General features: G+C 39.3%; 1 protein-coding gene across 2 annotated transcripts; it reads right to left on the minus strand.

Moving 5' to 3' along the window:
* Positions 1 to 4,748: 4,748 nt before the first annotated feature.
* On the minus strand, positions 4,749 to 12,180 carry LOC131536104 (uncharacterized). 2 transcript variants are annotated; one of them, XM_058768836.1, is made up of 7 exons: positions 12,007 to 12,180; positions 11,584 to 11,904; positions 11,169 to 11,480; positions 10,932 to 11,009; positions 5,542 to 5,601; positions 5,321 to 5,401; positions 4,749 to 5,233 (listed from the first exon to the last, which is right to left on the minus strand). In XM_058768836.1, the coding sequence occupies exons 1-7, from the start codon at positions 12,065 to 12,067 to the stop codon at positions 5,199 to 5,201; spliced, it is 948 nt and encodes a 315-aa protein (XP_058624819.1). In that variant the 5' UTR covers positions 12,068 to 12,180; the 3' UTR covers positions 4,749 to 5,198. The 2 variants fall into 2 exon arrangements, 1 of the variants encoding a protein (XP_058624819.1); XR_009269831.1 differs by lacking the exon at positions 4,749 to 5,233 and adding an exon at positions 5,720 to 5,823 and having other exon boundaries at positions 5,323 to 5,401.
* Positions 12,181 to 12,869: the final 689 nt, after the last annotated feature.

A 12,869-nucleotide genomic window follows, 5' to 3' on the forward strand; every position in this document is an offset into this window, starting at 1 on the left:
AGTCTTTTTCATACTGTTTGTCTGATTCCACTACGACATGTGACGTGTCATGTAAATTGTCAGGCAACATTTCTGTGTTAAATGGCTTGGTCTGGCCTTCAGCCAGTTCGCACATCATTTCAGCCCAGTCGTGATTTATGATGTGCCATTCATATGCCCACCGAGGCTCTGCTTGCAACCAGCACCATTGCTCCCCCTCTTCTGTCCCTCTGACACCCGAGGAGTCCGCAACTAGCATCAAATTTAGTTTGCATATGATCTCGACCCAGGATGGACACAGGGCATTTTGGTGAATAAACAAATGCATGATTCAGCACTCGCCCCCTTCTGTTTCACAGTTTAGAGGCACTGTAAATCTTTCAAAATTGTATGCCCTGATGCAGAAATAGCATTTGTTTTATTTGTTAATGACGGTTGACATGGCAAGTCACATGGTCGTATAGATGACCTTGAACCCCCAGAATCGGCTAAAAACTCAATCATGATCCCCTCCACCAGCATGGGGTATTTAGGCATTTTCTTAAATGCTCAATTTTTGTACATCATTAAACATTTATCAGAATTTTCATAATTCAAATCAGAATTACACAAAGAAACACAAGCTTTTTCTTCATTGCAGAGAGCAGTGTGTGCATCAGTGTATGTGTGTGGTTAAAGAAGTTTCACTTCCCTTTTCAGTTGCTCTCGGCTGCTTGCCCTCTGGCCCTCCTCCCTGCTCTCCACCATCCTCACTTCGGTCTGCTTCTTGATTTTGCTGATTTTCTGGACAGACAGTCCTTGGCCCAATGACCATCCTTCTTGCACATTCTGCATTTGGTGCATTTTCTTACCTCGTGATCATCAGCTTCGCAGATCCAACAACCCCTTGTCTTTTCCCTCTTCCCTCTCCTCTCTGTTGATTTCGCTGCGCAGAATAGCCCCCAGGCCTCGAGACAGCTTGCACCAGGGCCAGTTGTAAATCTTTGTCAGTCTTTGCTTTAACTCTTACTTTCTTCGCCGTCTGCAGTTCTTCTGCGTGCAAAGCATGTGCCAACACGGCAGACAGTCCTCCGTTTTTCCATTCAATGTAGCTGGTTTTCACTGCTTGTGCAATCTCAGGTCTCAGTCTATTCGGTGCTGTTGGTCTTTTTGGTGGAGAGCAGTTGAGGTGATTTTCGGGGCTCGCAGCTCCACCACAGGATAGTGATGATAAGGTGGTGGTGCATGTTTAGAGACAGAAGCATCAGAGCGGTTAGTAGGTCTATGTGATGCAATTACTTTTTCTTCACATTTTTCATTTTCCTTTTTCTTATCAGCTCTACATGCTAATTCTTTTTGCTCTTCTTTCCCTCTTATCTGCGTTCTCTATCCAACAATTCACCGCCTGCTCACATTTATCACACATATGTTTCACACTGCAACCTTTCTGTTTTTTGCTTCCCTCTTCGACTGATTCTTTTACTACATTCAATCTTGTGATACTCAATGTTCCCTCTTTTGGAAAATCATGATACTTAATTTCCCCATATCTTGCTTGCATTTCTGGCCATATAATTTTTTCATTTGACAAAATACCGGTGTATCATATTTGGCGAGCTTGCTCTGGGACTTCCCCATATTGGCTGTTTCTTCTCTGTGGGCTTCTTTTCAGCACCTATAATCTGTTAAGACGTCTCCAACAGATCCGATCTCTATCCCAAAATCGGACGGGCAGAGCGCTTCGTGCAGCTTCGATTAACCCCGCACAGTTTCAGTTTCCCCTCTTAGAAATGTTAACTGTGTTGCCCAGTTTCAATTTCTTTTAGAAAACCTCTTAACTGTGCTCCATGTAATATCAGTCTTTCTTAGAGACTCCTTGATTACGGACTTCCACAGAGCCAGACCTACCAATATGGTTTATCCCCCTTTACATAATTCCAATTCTAATTTCAAAACCCAAATTCCTTTTGATATGTCTCTTACTCGAGAGTCCTGTTGCCACCTGTGTTCATTTATTGATTCCAGTGGTGTCCCTTCCGGGCCCCGGGCGGTCAGTCCCTCTTCCTTCAATCTGGTCAGGGTAGGGCTGTGACTTCTTTGAGTTCAGGATGATCAGTCACCGTCCGTTCGCAGGGTCCAAAAGGCACATCCAAGGAATCCCACTTCTGACTCCAAATTGTCGGGGCAATTTTAACTGACATTCATCAGCATAAGAGACAAACTCACTCTTAGTCTTTAAAAAGGTTTTATTCTTTGCAAAGAAGGTCAACAGTCATACAGACACACGGGTTTCTGCAGTGTGACAAACAGTGAGGGTGCTCCTCCACCTTATATCCACACTCTAGTGTGCTGAGAGCAAATTACCATGAAGAACATGCAGATCAACTCGTGAATCTGTTCCTCGTTGTTGTCCATTAACATATTGCTGGCAGCTGCAAGATACATCATCTTCTTTTGTGATGTTCTTGATGTTCAGAGAGCAGTCAGACCCCAGACTCAGTCTCTTGTGTCTGTTCATGTCTTTATTCTTCATCCCTAAAATAATCAGTTCATCAGTCCCTGAATGTCTGGATCCAAGTCGTTGATTTGCAGTCATGAAGAGCATTATTACAGGACAGACGGACATTTTCACCAGAACTGATGAACACATGAGCCTCATCCACTCCACTGGAACCTGAAACACAGGGACATTTCAGTGATCATTATGTTGTAAATTAATAAATACAAATATAAACTGAACTCTTAAAGAGCATGTAGACATGTGTTTACCTGTGAGAAGTGAAAAGAGAATGATCAGCCCCCTCAGACACAAATGAAACTTAGCCATTTTCAATTTCTGTCAGTCTTCTCTTTTCTCTTTCCCTTTCTGTCAGTCTTCCTCTTCATAATATGCTCTCAACTCTTTCTTTAAACACTATCCACCCTTCCTGTGGTGGTTCACTTCCTTTAATCGGGCCAACTGAGTGTTTAAATACTGCTAGAGATGCTATATAGTGACACCATGCCAGTGCATAATGGATAAGTGTTGCTTTTTGTAATTATCTTGTAAATATCCACTCAAATTCAAGCAGTTCCCTTTATAGGTTCACCTCCACACTGTGTCACTCAAGCTACTGGAAACTCCCCATGTGGCAATTGTCTGAAGGCCTTACACCATCACGTCAAGCCGTTGGCACTTATCCATCATGTATGCCTCACTTCATGTCAGATTTCCCTTCAGGAAGCATTTATCTTTCATCTGATAGCCTGTTTTAAAGCACTCTCATGTTCTCAAATGTCTCATTTAAAGCAGTTATCACTCATCTGAAGAGGACACTGTGGATTTCCTAAAATGTGCTCATCTGAAGGACATACTCATAACAGGTGCATGCAGTGCTTGGGCCTTTGGCATGCTCAGGCCACAATTAACAGCCTGTCTGACTCTTGCCACTGTGATGGTTTCCGTTTGAAAGTGTTGTGCTCCAGGCATGCTTAATTTCTAGGGAAAGAAGGCCGTTCATCCAACCCGCGGTGTTCCAGTTCTGCAGTTGCAGAGGCGCAGCACAGGCTTGGCACTGTACTGCAAATTACATTTAAGCATCAAAGAAAAATACATATTAGTAGTGAAACTGTCTTGGTTACATATGTAACCTTGGTTCCCTGAAGAAGGGACGAGACGCTGCATTGCTCGCTATTCTCCTACTTTGCGACAGTGCTTCCTTCGTAATGGGAAATCTGAGGTGAGATGGCACAAGCATGGCCCAAACGAGGCATTCATGGCATATTTCTCAGAGGCATGGCATATTCCCATAGTGCCAGTGATGCAGCGTCTCGTTCCCTATTCAGGGAACCAAGGATACATACATAATGAAAATGATTTCACTACTATGTCTTTTTCATTGATGCTTAAATGTAATTTGCAGTACATTTATACTGCAATAGGAACAGTCCCTCAAGAGCAGCCATGTTCAAGAATTGTTTTGCTTTCACCCATTTTAGCAAAGTCATGTGGCAAAAATCATCCAGGATTCCAGGCAGATAAACTACACCTGAGCTTTATGTTGCATCTCAAATGACAATGAAATCTTATATGACCATTAATAATAATAAGCCGATCCCCACAGTCATTCTCTGGAATGGAGATCTGGTGCCACCTGCAGGACACTCCTCAACACGACCATCACAAAATCTCCAAACCTCACTCAGTGTCAGAAACTGGCAGAGAATGCTGTTTACATAGCTCTTTAAACAATAGTGATTGTTTCAAAGCAGCTTCACAGTAATACACAAGACTGTTTTATGATCACTGAATCATCTGGACTAGTGCTGGCATCTCTGAAAGAGACAGAATATTCACTCATTTGTTTCAGTGATGTGAAGTATTTTTCTGCAGAGGTGGAATGAAAAAGGATTTCAAGATGCTGGGATCCATTAAACTAGGTGAACAATTTGTACAAATGCACATTGTAATGTTCAAATAAAGTGAAACTTTGTATTTCATGCAGTGCATGCAAGGCAGCAAAAAAAAAAAAAAAATAGTTTTAAAGTTTTAGGCGAGGTTTGGTTTTAGACTGTTTTTGACTTTAGACTTTTTCATGACAATGTGCCGTGTTTCCTGTCAGCTGTGTATGAGAATCAACACACAATGCTGATATGATGCTTTGTCCAATTCTATTTAATCATTCAAAAATAAGAGTTAGTAACTAACTAATAAGTTAACTAACAAATATAACTAACTTCATATTTGAAGACCAGAAAAGAGGTTTACAAATTCTGAATTTATATTTTTGCGTATGGTACTTCTCAAAGAAACATGTTGAAACATGATGTAAGCATGATGTGGAGAAGACAATCATTCACATATTTTCATAAATGACAATTTGTGTCTGCACTGAAATGATCAGTGAAAAAAAAAAATGCATCTGTAAATATGATAATTAAACAACGTTAAAATAGACTATTACAAAATTTTGAAAGCCTTCTGTAAAAAGTTTAATGTAATGTTTAGATGAATCAAGGTTAGAAAATTGCCAGGCATTTATATTATAATTTCTGTAATAATCATTTGTGGTCATTAAAGGTATTTGTCTTGCTCTGTTGATCTCTGTATTTAATATTACATTTAAAGCATTCAGTACAAAAAATGGAGCAAATATCCTTGAAAGCTGTATGCAAATATCCCTAATATCACTGAGATGAAGATAAATCTTGCTGTAATCTGGCCTGTTATTTGTAGAGAGGATTTTATTCTAATATTGTATTCATATTTCCTCTAGGTGCTGCGAGTTCTTCCTTCCTGCAAAATAATTAAATACAAAAGCATTTACTGAGCTCTCATGATTGCAGATTGTTCCAGATCAATGTGAATCATCTCAAAACTCACCAGCTCTTCTTGCACAGATGATCTGAAGAAGAATCACAGTAGGAGCAGCAAACACTGCCGTCTCAAGAATAATCAAGATCTCTACAGGAAAGATGGACAGATGGACAGAATCAAGACTTTGTAAATGAAATCAAAGGTATAAAATGATTAACAGTTCTTGACAAAGCATTGCAGATTTACTGTTTCAGTATTAATAAACTGCATGTAAAGATGTGTGATACCTCTGAATAATGATCCAGTAGTCCTGCTGAGTTCAGTTTTTCCTGGATCTGTGATCATGTCTGTTAGTTCAAACAAAACTTCTTAATACTTCAGCTTCACATCACATAAATCATAAATATGTACTGGACCTGTGTGCACTATATTAATAAATGAAAATGTCTCAGTTATGTATTTAACCTTAGTTCCTTGAATAGGGAACAAGACGCTGTGTCGCTGGCACTATGCAAAACACCCCCAGGAGGACCGACTGACTGAAGCCCTTATACCATCACACCAGTGGCCTGTAGAACGAAACCGGTTTCAGTTTTTACCCAGGTAAGTTAACGTTTAGTTTGAGCAAACTCTGAGTTTTCGGGCTCAAGAAGATGGGTTGGTTTTGAGCGGGTTTGTCACCATTAACTTACGCTACACAACTACCCTGCTCTGGAGCAGGTTTTATTCTGGGTTAGAGATTGCAAACCCAAACTGGACCAAGCTGTGAGCAAAGTGACATATATCTCATAAAATAAAGCCACTCCCCCGTATCTCTCGCTCCAAATTAAAGTAGTTTAAAGTCAAAGAATTTTAGAGACAAAATTGCCCGTCTTTTGCAGCTACTTATTTATTATATTTATAATAGATTAATTGTAATTGTTTATAATTCATATAATATATTCATTTAATTAAAGGTGCAGTAGGACATCTTGGAAAATGCTAACTTTAGCCTGATAGCACTGAAAGCTAAGGTTCCACTCTCCCTGCAAATCACTGTCCAAAGCCACCCACAGATCAGACGACCAGAGACAACAGTACTACATCATGTGTCATTCACCAGTAAGAAAACTTTATATCACAGTTAGTAAAAGTACTACAATACCAGGAAGGAAGATCGGGTTGTTGATGTTTGTCTGCCATTCTCGCTTTGTCTGCACAACGTACGTGACTGCGCTGATATTGTATCCTGTCAGGCAGGTAGGAAAGTCAATAAAAATGTTCGGAACGAGCGTTTTGATTGGACGAACATTTATTGGTCCTTGGGCCTTCCACAGAATATATAAATGCATATAAATACATTTAGACCACTTAACTTAATGATTGCTATCGGGATGTGAAGAGATTTTCAACCAGCATAACAACAACAACAACAACAAAAATTCTGAAAACAGTCACCTATTGCACCTTTAATTATTATATGACGTGACAATTAATTTTAAACTTCACACTTTAATATATATATATATATATATACACACATACAGTGGGGGGTTATTTGATCCCCTGCTGATTTTGTACTTTGATTTTGTGTAAGAAATTACCAGTCTGTAATTTTAATGGTAGGTTTATTTGAACAGTGAGAAACAGAATAACAACAAAAAAATCAAGAAAAAAAAGTTTTAAAAAAGTTATGAATTGATTTGCATTTTAATGAGTCAAATAAGTCAAGTCAAGTCACCTTTATTTATAGACACCTGTCTACAGAAGCAATCAATCAATCAGATTCCAAACTCTCCACCATGGCCGAGACCAAAGAGCTGTCCAAGGATGTCAGGGACAAGATTGTAAACCTACACAAGGCTGGAATGGGCTACAAGACCATCGCCAAGCAGCTTGGTGAGAAGGTGACAACAGTTGGTGCGATTATTTGCAAATGGAAGAAACGCAAAATAACTGTTAATGTCCCTCGGTCTGGGGCTCCATGCAAGATCTCACCTCGTGGAGTTTCGATGATCATGAGAACGGTGAGGAATCAGCCCAGAACTACACGGGAGGATCTTATGAATGATCTCAAGGCAGCTGGGACCATAGTCACCAAGAAAGCAATTGGTAACACACTATGCTGTGAAGGACTGAAACCCTGCAGCGCCCACAAGGTCCCTCTGCTCAAGAAAGCACATGTACAGCCCCGTCTGAAGTTTGCCAGTGATTCAGAGGAGAACTGGGTGAAAGTGTTGTGGTCAGATGAGACCAAAATCCAGCTCTTTGGCATCAACTCAACTCACCATGTTTGGAGGAGGAGGAATGACCCCAAGAATACCATCCCCACCGTCAAACATGGAGGTGTGGGGGTGTTTTTCTGCTGAGGGGACAGGACAACTGCACCGCATCAAAGGGACGATGGACGGGGCCATGTACTGTCAGGGTCAGGGCATTGAAAATGGATCGTGGATGGATATTCCAGCATGACAATGACCCAAAACACACGGCCAAGGCAACAAAGGAGTGTCTCAAGAAGAAGCACATTAATGAGTCGCAGAGTTTAATTTGGGTTTGTCTGTGTATGTTTGTTTTTTTTTTACTCTCAAAGCCATTGACTCCCATTATAAGACTGACAGACTGCAACGGTTTGAGTTAAAAATCTTTGTTTATGTTCTACTGAAGAAACAAAGTCACCTACATCTTGGATGCCCTGGGGGTAAGCAGATAAACATCAAATTTATTTTTTTTGGGTGAACTATCCCTTTAAGGTCCTGGAGTAGCCTAGCCAGTCTCCAGACCTTAATCCCATAGAAAATCTGTGGAGGGAGCTGAAGGTTCGAGTTGCCAAACGTCAGCCTCGAAACCTTAATGACTTAGAGAGGATCTGCAAAGAGGAGTGGGACAAAATCCCTCTTGAGATGTGTGCAAACCTGGTGGCCAACTACAAGAAACTTCTGACCTCTGTGATTGCCACCAAGTACTAAGTCATGTTTTGCGAAGGGGTCAAATACTTATTTGACTCATTAAAATGCAAATCAATTTATAACTTTTTTGAAGTGTGTTTTTTTGTTGTTGTTGTTGTTGTTATTCTGTCTCTCACTGTTAAAATAAACCTACCATTAAAATTATAGACTGATCATTTCTTTGTCAGTGGGCAAACATACAAAACCAGCAGGGGATAAAATTATTTTTCCTCACTCTATAGATTAGCTTTAATATATCCAACTTTTAAAATTACTAAACTTATATGTTTTCCTTTTGAGCTCTGTGTGAAACTATATATAATTACATTCAGTTGATTCCTTTGCAGAGTCATTTTCTTTATTTCTGCTGCCAAACTTTTGCTGCAGCAGAAGTGTTTATTCCTGCCTTGTAAAATCACAAACTCTGGTTCAAACTCTGAGTTGACAGAGAACATTTATATTGAAAGATTATTTGTTTTTAATTAACTTTAGTCAAATGTATTTGAATCAACTGTAGCCAGCTGTATGAACTGTTTTAAAGTGTGAACCAAATGGCCCATATAATTAGCCTAAAAGTTTGAACCAAATGGCCATCAGGACAATGGATCATGGGCCCTCCATGGTATCCTGTCAGGTCATCATAAGGTTACACTATCATTGGCTCTCCATGGGGTGTTATTGTGTTGTTTGTGGCACATTTGTTACCAGGTATAAAGGTCTGGTCTCACAGACAGTACTTTGGGTGAAGATTGTTTGAAGGATTGACATGCTAACATCACTGCTGAAGAACTGCTACACTCCTACCTTCAATAAATTCTTCTCCCTACAAGAACTTTGGTCAAGCTTACTTATTTTATGTATTAGAGAAATCTAGTACATTGGCGAGCCACCCAAACTACTGCTCAACCAAATACAGCAAAATCTAACAATATCGAGCTTTGTGAGCTCGGTGAACCTGATCTCAACCAGGTTGGCTTTATCAGGTTTTGTCAACTCAGAACTTACTCTGCAACTCTGAGTTTGTTCATCTCGCTTCGTGCTACAGGCCACAGTTCATTGACCAGTAGCGCCTCTGAGGAATAAATAAGTAAAGTTTTATTTATATAGCACTTTTAAAACTACAACTGTAAAGTGCTTTACACAATATAAAAACACAATCATAAAAGATACATTTCTGAAGAGCTATACACAATATATGATGAAGCAAAAAAGATCAAACCCCAAAATACACAAAAAACACCACAAAATATTAAAAGCACATCTATACAAATATGATTTAAAAGCCGTCACTTGGGAAGAGCCCATAAGGCCACACATCATTCTCAGACTCCAAAACCACTTGATGAGAGTGAAATGGAGTTGAAGGAACCCTAGAGACATACCACAGCCTAGGTCATAGTAAGACTACAACCAGGTCTGGTGCAAAGATCATACACTAAGAGCTGATAGACAGAGCCTACAGAGTGGAGCCTGTGCTTCAGTCGAGGATGGCCAGAGAAACATTAATGTTATGCTTCATGTTGCTTCATAGATGGTTGATAGCTATTCCGCACCTTCATAAGTAAAATAGTGAATTAATTATAGCAGTTGTAGTGTTTCAGAGGTGTGATCTCACTGATGTCACTGAAACATTTTTACCGCTGAGTGTGGGAACTCAGTGAGTTTGACCGCAGTATAGCAGAGATCATCTCTGAACCCAGTTTAGACTGATGATGCTGTAAATTCTCACACATTCAGATTCCAGCTCCTCTTTTTTCTGCTGCATGCCATTCAACTTTTTTTCCGTTAACAAAGACATAAGTTCACCCTGTTTAAGGACACAGCCTAATGTGGGGTTTCCACACAGGCTAGCATGAAGTGTAAACTTTTAGACGTATATTTACTAGTTAACTAGTTCTACTAGTTACTAGTTCTTACTGAAGTCATTTTCATCTCAATGTTTAGTGTTAATTTAAATCAAGGCAAAGCTACTACTGTTTACTATATTCTGTGTATGTTTGCTGTTTTAAATCAGTGCCATCGGCCATAGGCAAGATCATGAAAATGGGCCTCACCAATACTGACCATAATATTAAACCTAACCACTACAAACATGACAACTGTCTACTAACATAACCATAAGCACTTATTTACTGCAGCAAAATTAATGGTAAAACTTTATTTTGAGCATTCAGTCTACAATAAGTAACTTTGCATCTATATGTCAATTAACTCTAATTAGAGTATTAGTAGACTGTCTGATTAATATCTGCTAACTCTTTATTGTGATGGTGTCCCAACAGACATCCTACTGACTACAAGTAACTTTGCAAGAACATTGCAATAACAGCTTATTATAACCCTAACCCTACTACTCTACTAACACTCTAATGAGAGTTAGTAGATAGGTAGGTGCAATGTTACTTATAGTCAACAGAATGTGTTAAAAGGGACCATCAAAATAAAGTGAAACCAAATTAATATACATAAAAAGTGCACACAGATATTTCCAAAATTGAATAAAAGTTACAAATCTGTGAAACCAAAGTATGAAAAAATATGGGGGATGGAGGGGGGGGGGGTGATTTGTGTTGTAGTCCGGTCATTTTTAACCGTGAGCACGGGAAGTATTTCATTTTAAACAAAATAAATGCATTTCAAAACAAACTTCCTGGTTAAACATTAAAGCACACTAGTTCATATAAGAAAACAGTATATGAGAGCCACTGCAAAGCACAGTGAGAAAAGTGAGAAAGACAGTGATGCTGTACCTTTAGTTATGTGCTTGTTTGTAGTTTGAGAGTTTGTGATGTGGACTGGAATCACTGCTGTCATCGAAGCAGCTCGAGCTGTCAAGATGAATGTTGGTTCAGATTAATCATACTGTAGAATATGACAATCATATTTTATTTAGTTAACACACAGGGTTACTCTAGCATTATCTATCATTATATTAGCATATCTATCAGAGATTCTTTCTCATCTGATTGATGAGAATGTTTTCTCACCTGAGATCTTGACAGTATATGTGGCTGAGATCTTGACTTGATTTCCCTGAGTAAGCTGACATCTCCACTCTCTGTTGTGATCTTCATTCAGGAGTGTTGTATTCAGAGTGCTGATACAGTGTCCTGGAGCTGATATCTGATATCTGGAGTCTGATCTCATCAGTTTAACACCAGCCTGATTCACCCAGAACAGCTCAATTCCCTCAGAATGGATCCAACGATCACAAGAGACTCCAGCAAATGAATACAACTGACAGGAGAGAGTCACAGAGCGGCCTGCACTGATCTCAGTCTGTGAGGATGATGAAGAGACTGAAACACAAAATAACACACACATCACACACTCTTCAATCATCATGAGAGATTAAATGAAGAATTTGCCCATTTAAAATTGATCACATAATCATAAAATTACCACGGAGAACATGCAAAGAAACACGAGCATCAGTTCCTTGTTGTTTGTCATTCACATATTGTCTGCAGGTGTAAGATCCATAATCTTCTTCTGTGACGTTCATGATGTTCAGAGAGCAATTATACCCCAAACTCAGTCTCTCATGTCTCTCAATGCCTGTCTTCTTTATCCCTCCAGCAGTCAGTTCAACTGTCTCTGAATGACTGATTCCATTATAGATCCAATGTGTTGATTTGCAGTCAGGAAGAGCATTATTACAGGACAGATGGACATTTTCACCAGATTTGATGAACACATGAGTCTCATCTATTCCACTGGTACCTGAAACACAAGTGCACTTGAGTGATCTTTAAGTTACTGTATATATTATTGAATTAAACTTCATATGCATTTAGTTTAAAGAGCATGTAGAAATGTGTTTACCTGTGAGAAGTGAAGAGAGAAAGATCAGTCCCCTCAGACACAAATGACCCTTATCAGCCATTTTCTCTTTTTGTCAGTCTTCCTCTTCATTACATGCTCACAACTCTTTCTTCAAATACTATCCACCCTTCCTGTGGTTGTTCACTTCCTCTGATCTGACCAACTGAGTATTTAGTTCAGGTTTAGTTCAGGTTTTTTTATCAAGTCAAGTCAAGTCGAGCTTTATTGTCATTCCGCTACATGTGGGGACATGCAGTGGAACGAAATGTCGTGCCTCACAGGCCTTTTTAGCTACAGCACTGCACATTATAACCAATCACACATGATTCTGTTGAGCTTATAAGTATAATGGCCAATAAGAGGCGTTCAGATGAGTCATCGCTGAAACAGCTGTTTTATTCAGTGTGAGGGCTACCTGAATGAATTCTGCTCTCTGCCGATTTCTCTCATCACAAACAACAAAGTGCAGATGTGCATAAGATGTTAGCAAGATATTAATTTCACATTGTAAGCAACTTCAGTGATTAATAATGGGAGTTTTTGAGAACTTTTGAATTCTGGCTAGACTAAAGTCAGTGATAATGTTCTTTGATAATGTAAATGCCATTTTGCTCTCTTTCTGTACTGTTACATGTCTGCCTGTCTTAGTCCTCGTTTCCCTTATTTGGTTTGGTTCCCGCCTTCATTAGTTCATTATCGTTTGATTGTCCCCACCTGATTGTGATTATGTTGTTTGCCCTTTTGTTCCTGTTCCCTTTATAAGCCTTCAGTTTGGTGTTCCCCTTTGTCGAGTCATAATGTTAATGTTAGTTAATGTTATTTTGAGTTAATGTTGGATACTTATCTTCATTAAAAGAGCATCT

This window comes from Onychostoma macrolepis, chromosome 03 (genome assembly GCF_012432095.1).
Source record: "Onychostoma macrolepis isolate SWU-2019 chromosome 03, ASM1243209v1, whole genome shotgun sequence".
NCBI classification, from domain to species: domain Eukaryota; kingdom Metazoa; phylum Chordata; class Actinopteri; order Cypriniformes; family Cyprinidae; genus Onychostoma; species Onychostoma macrolepis.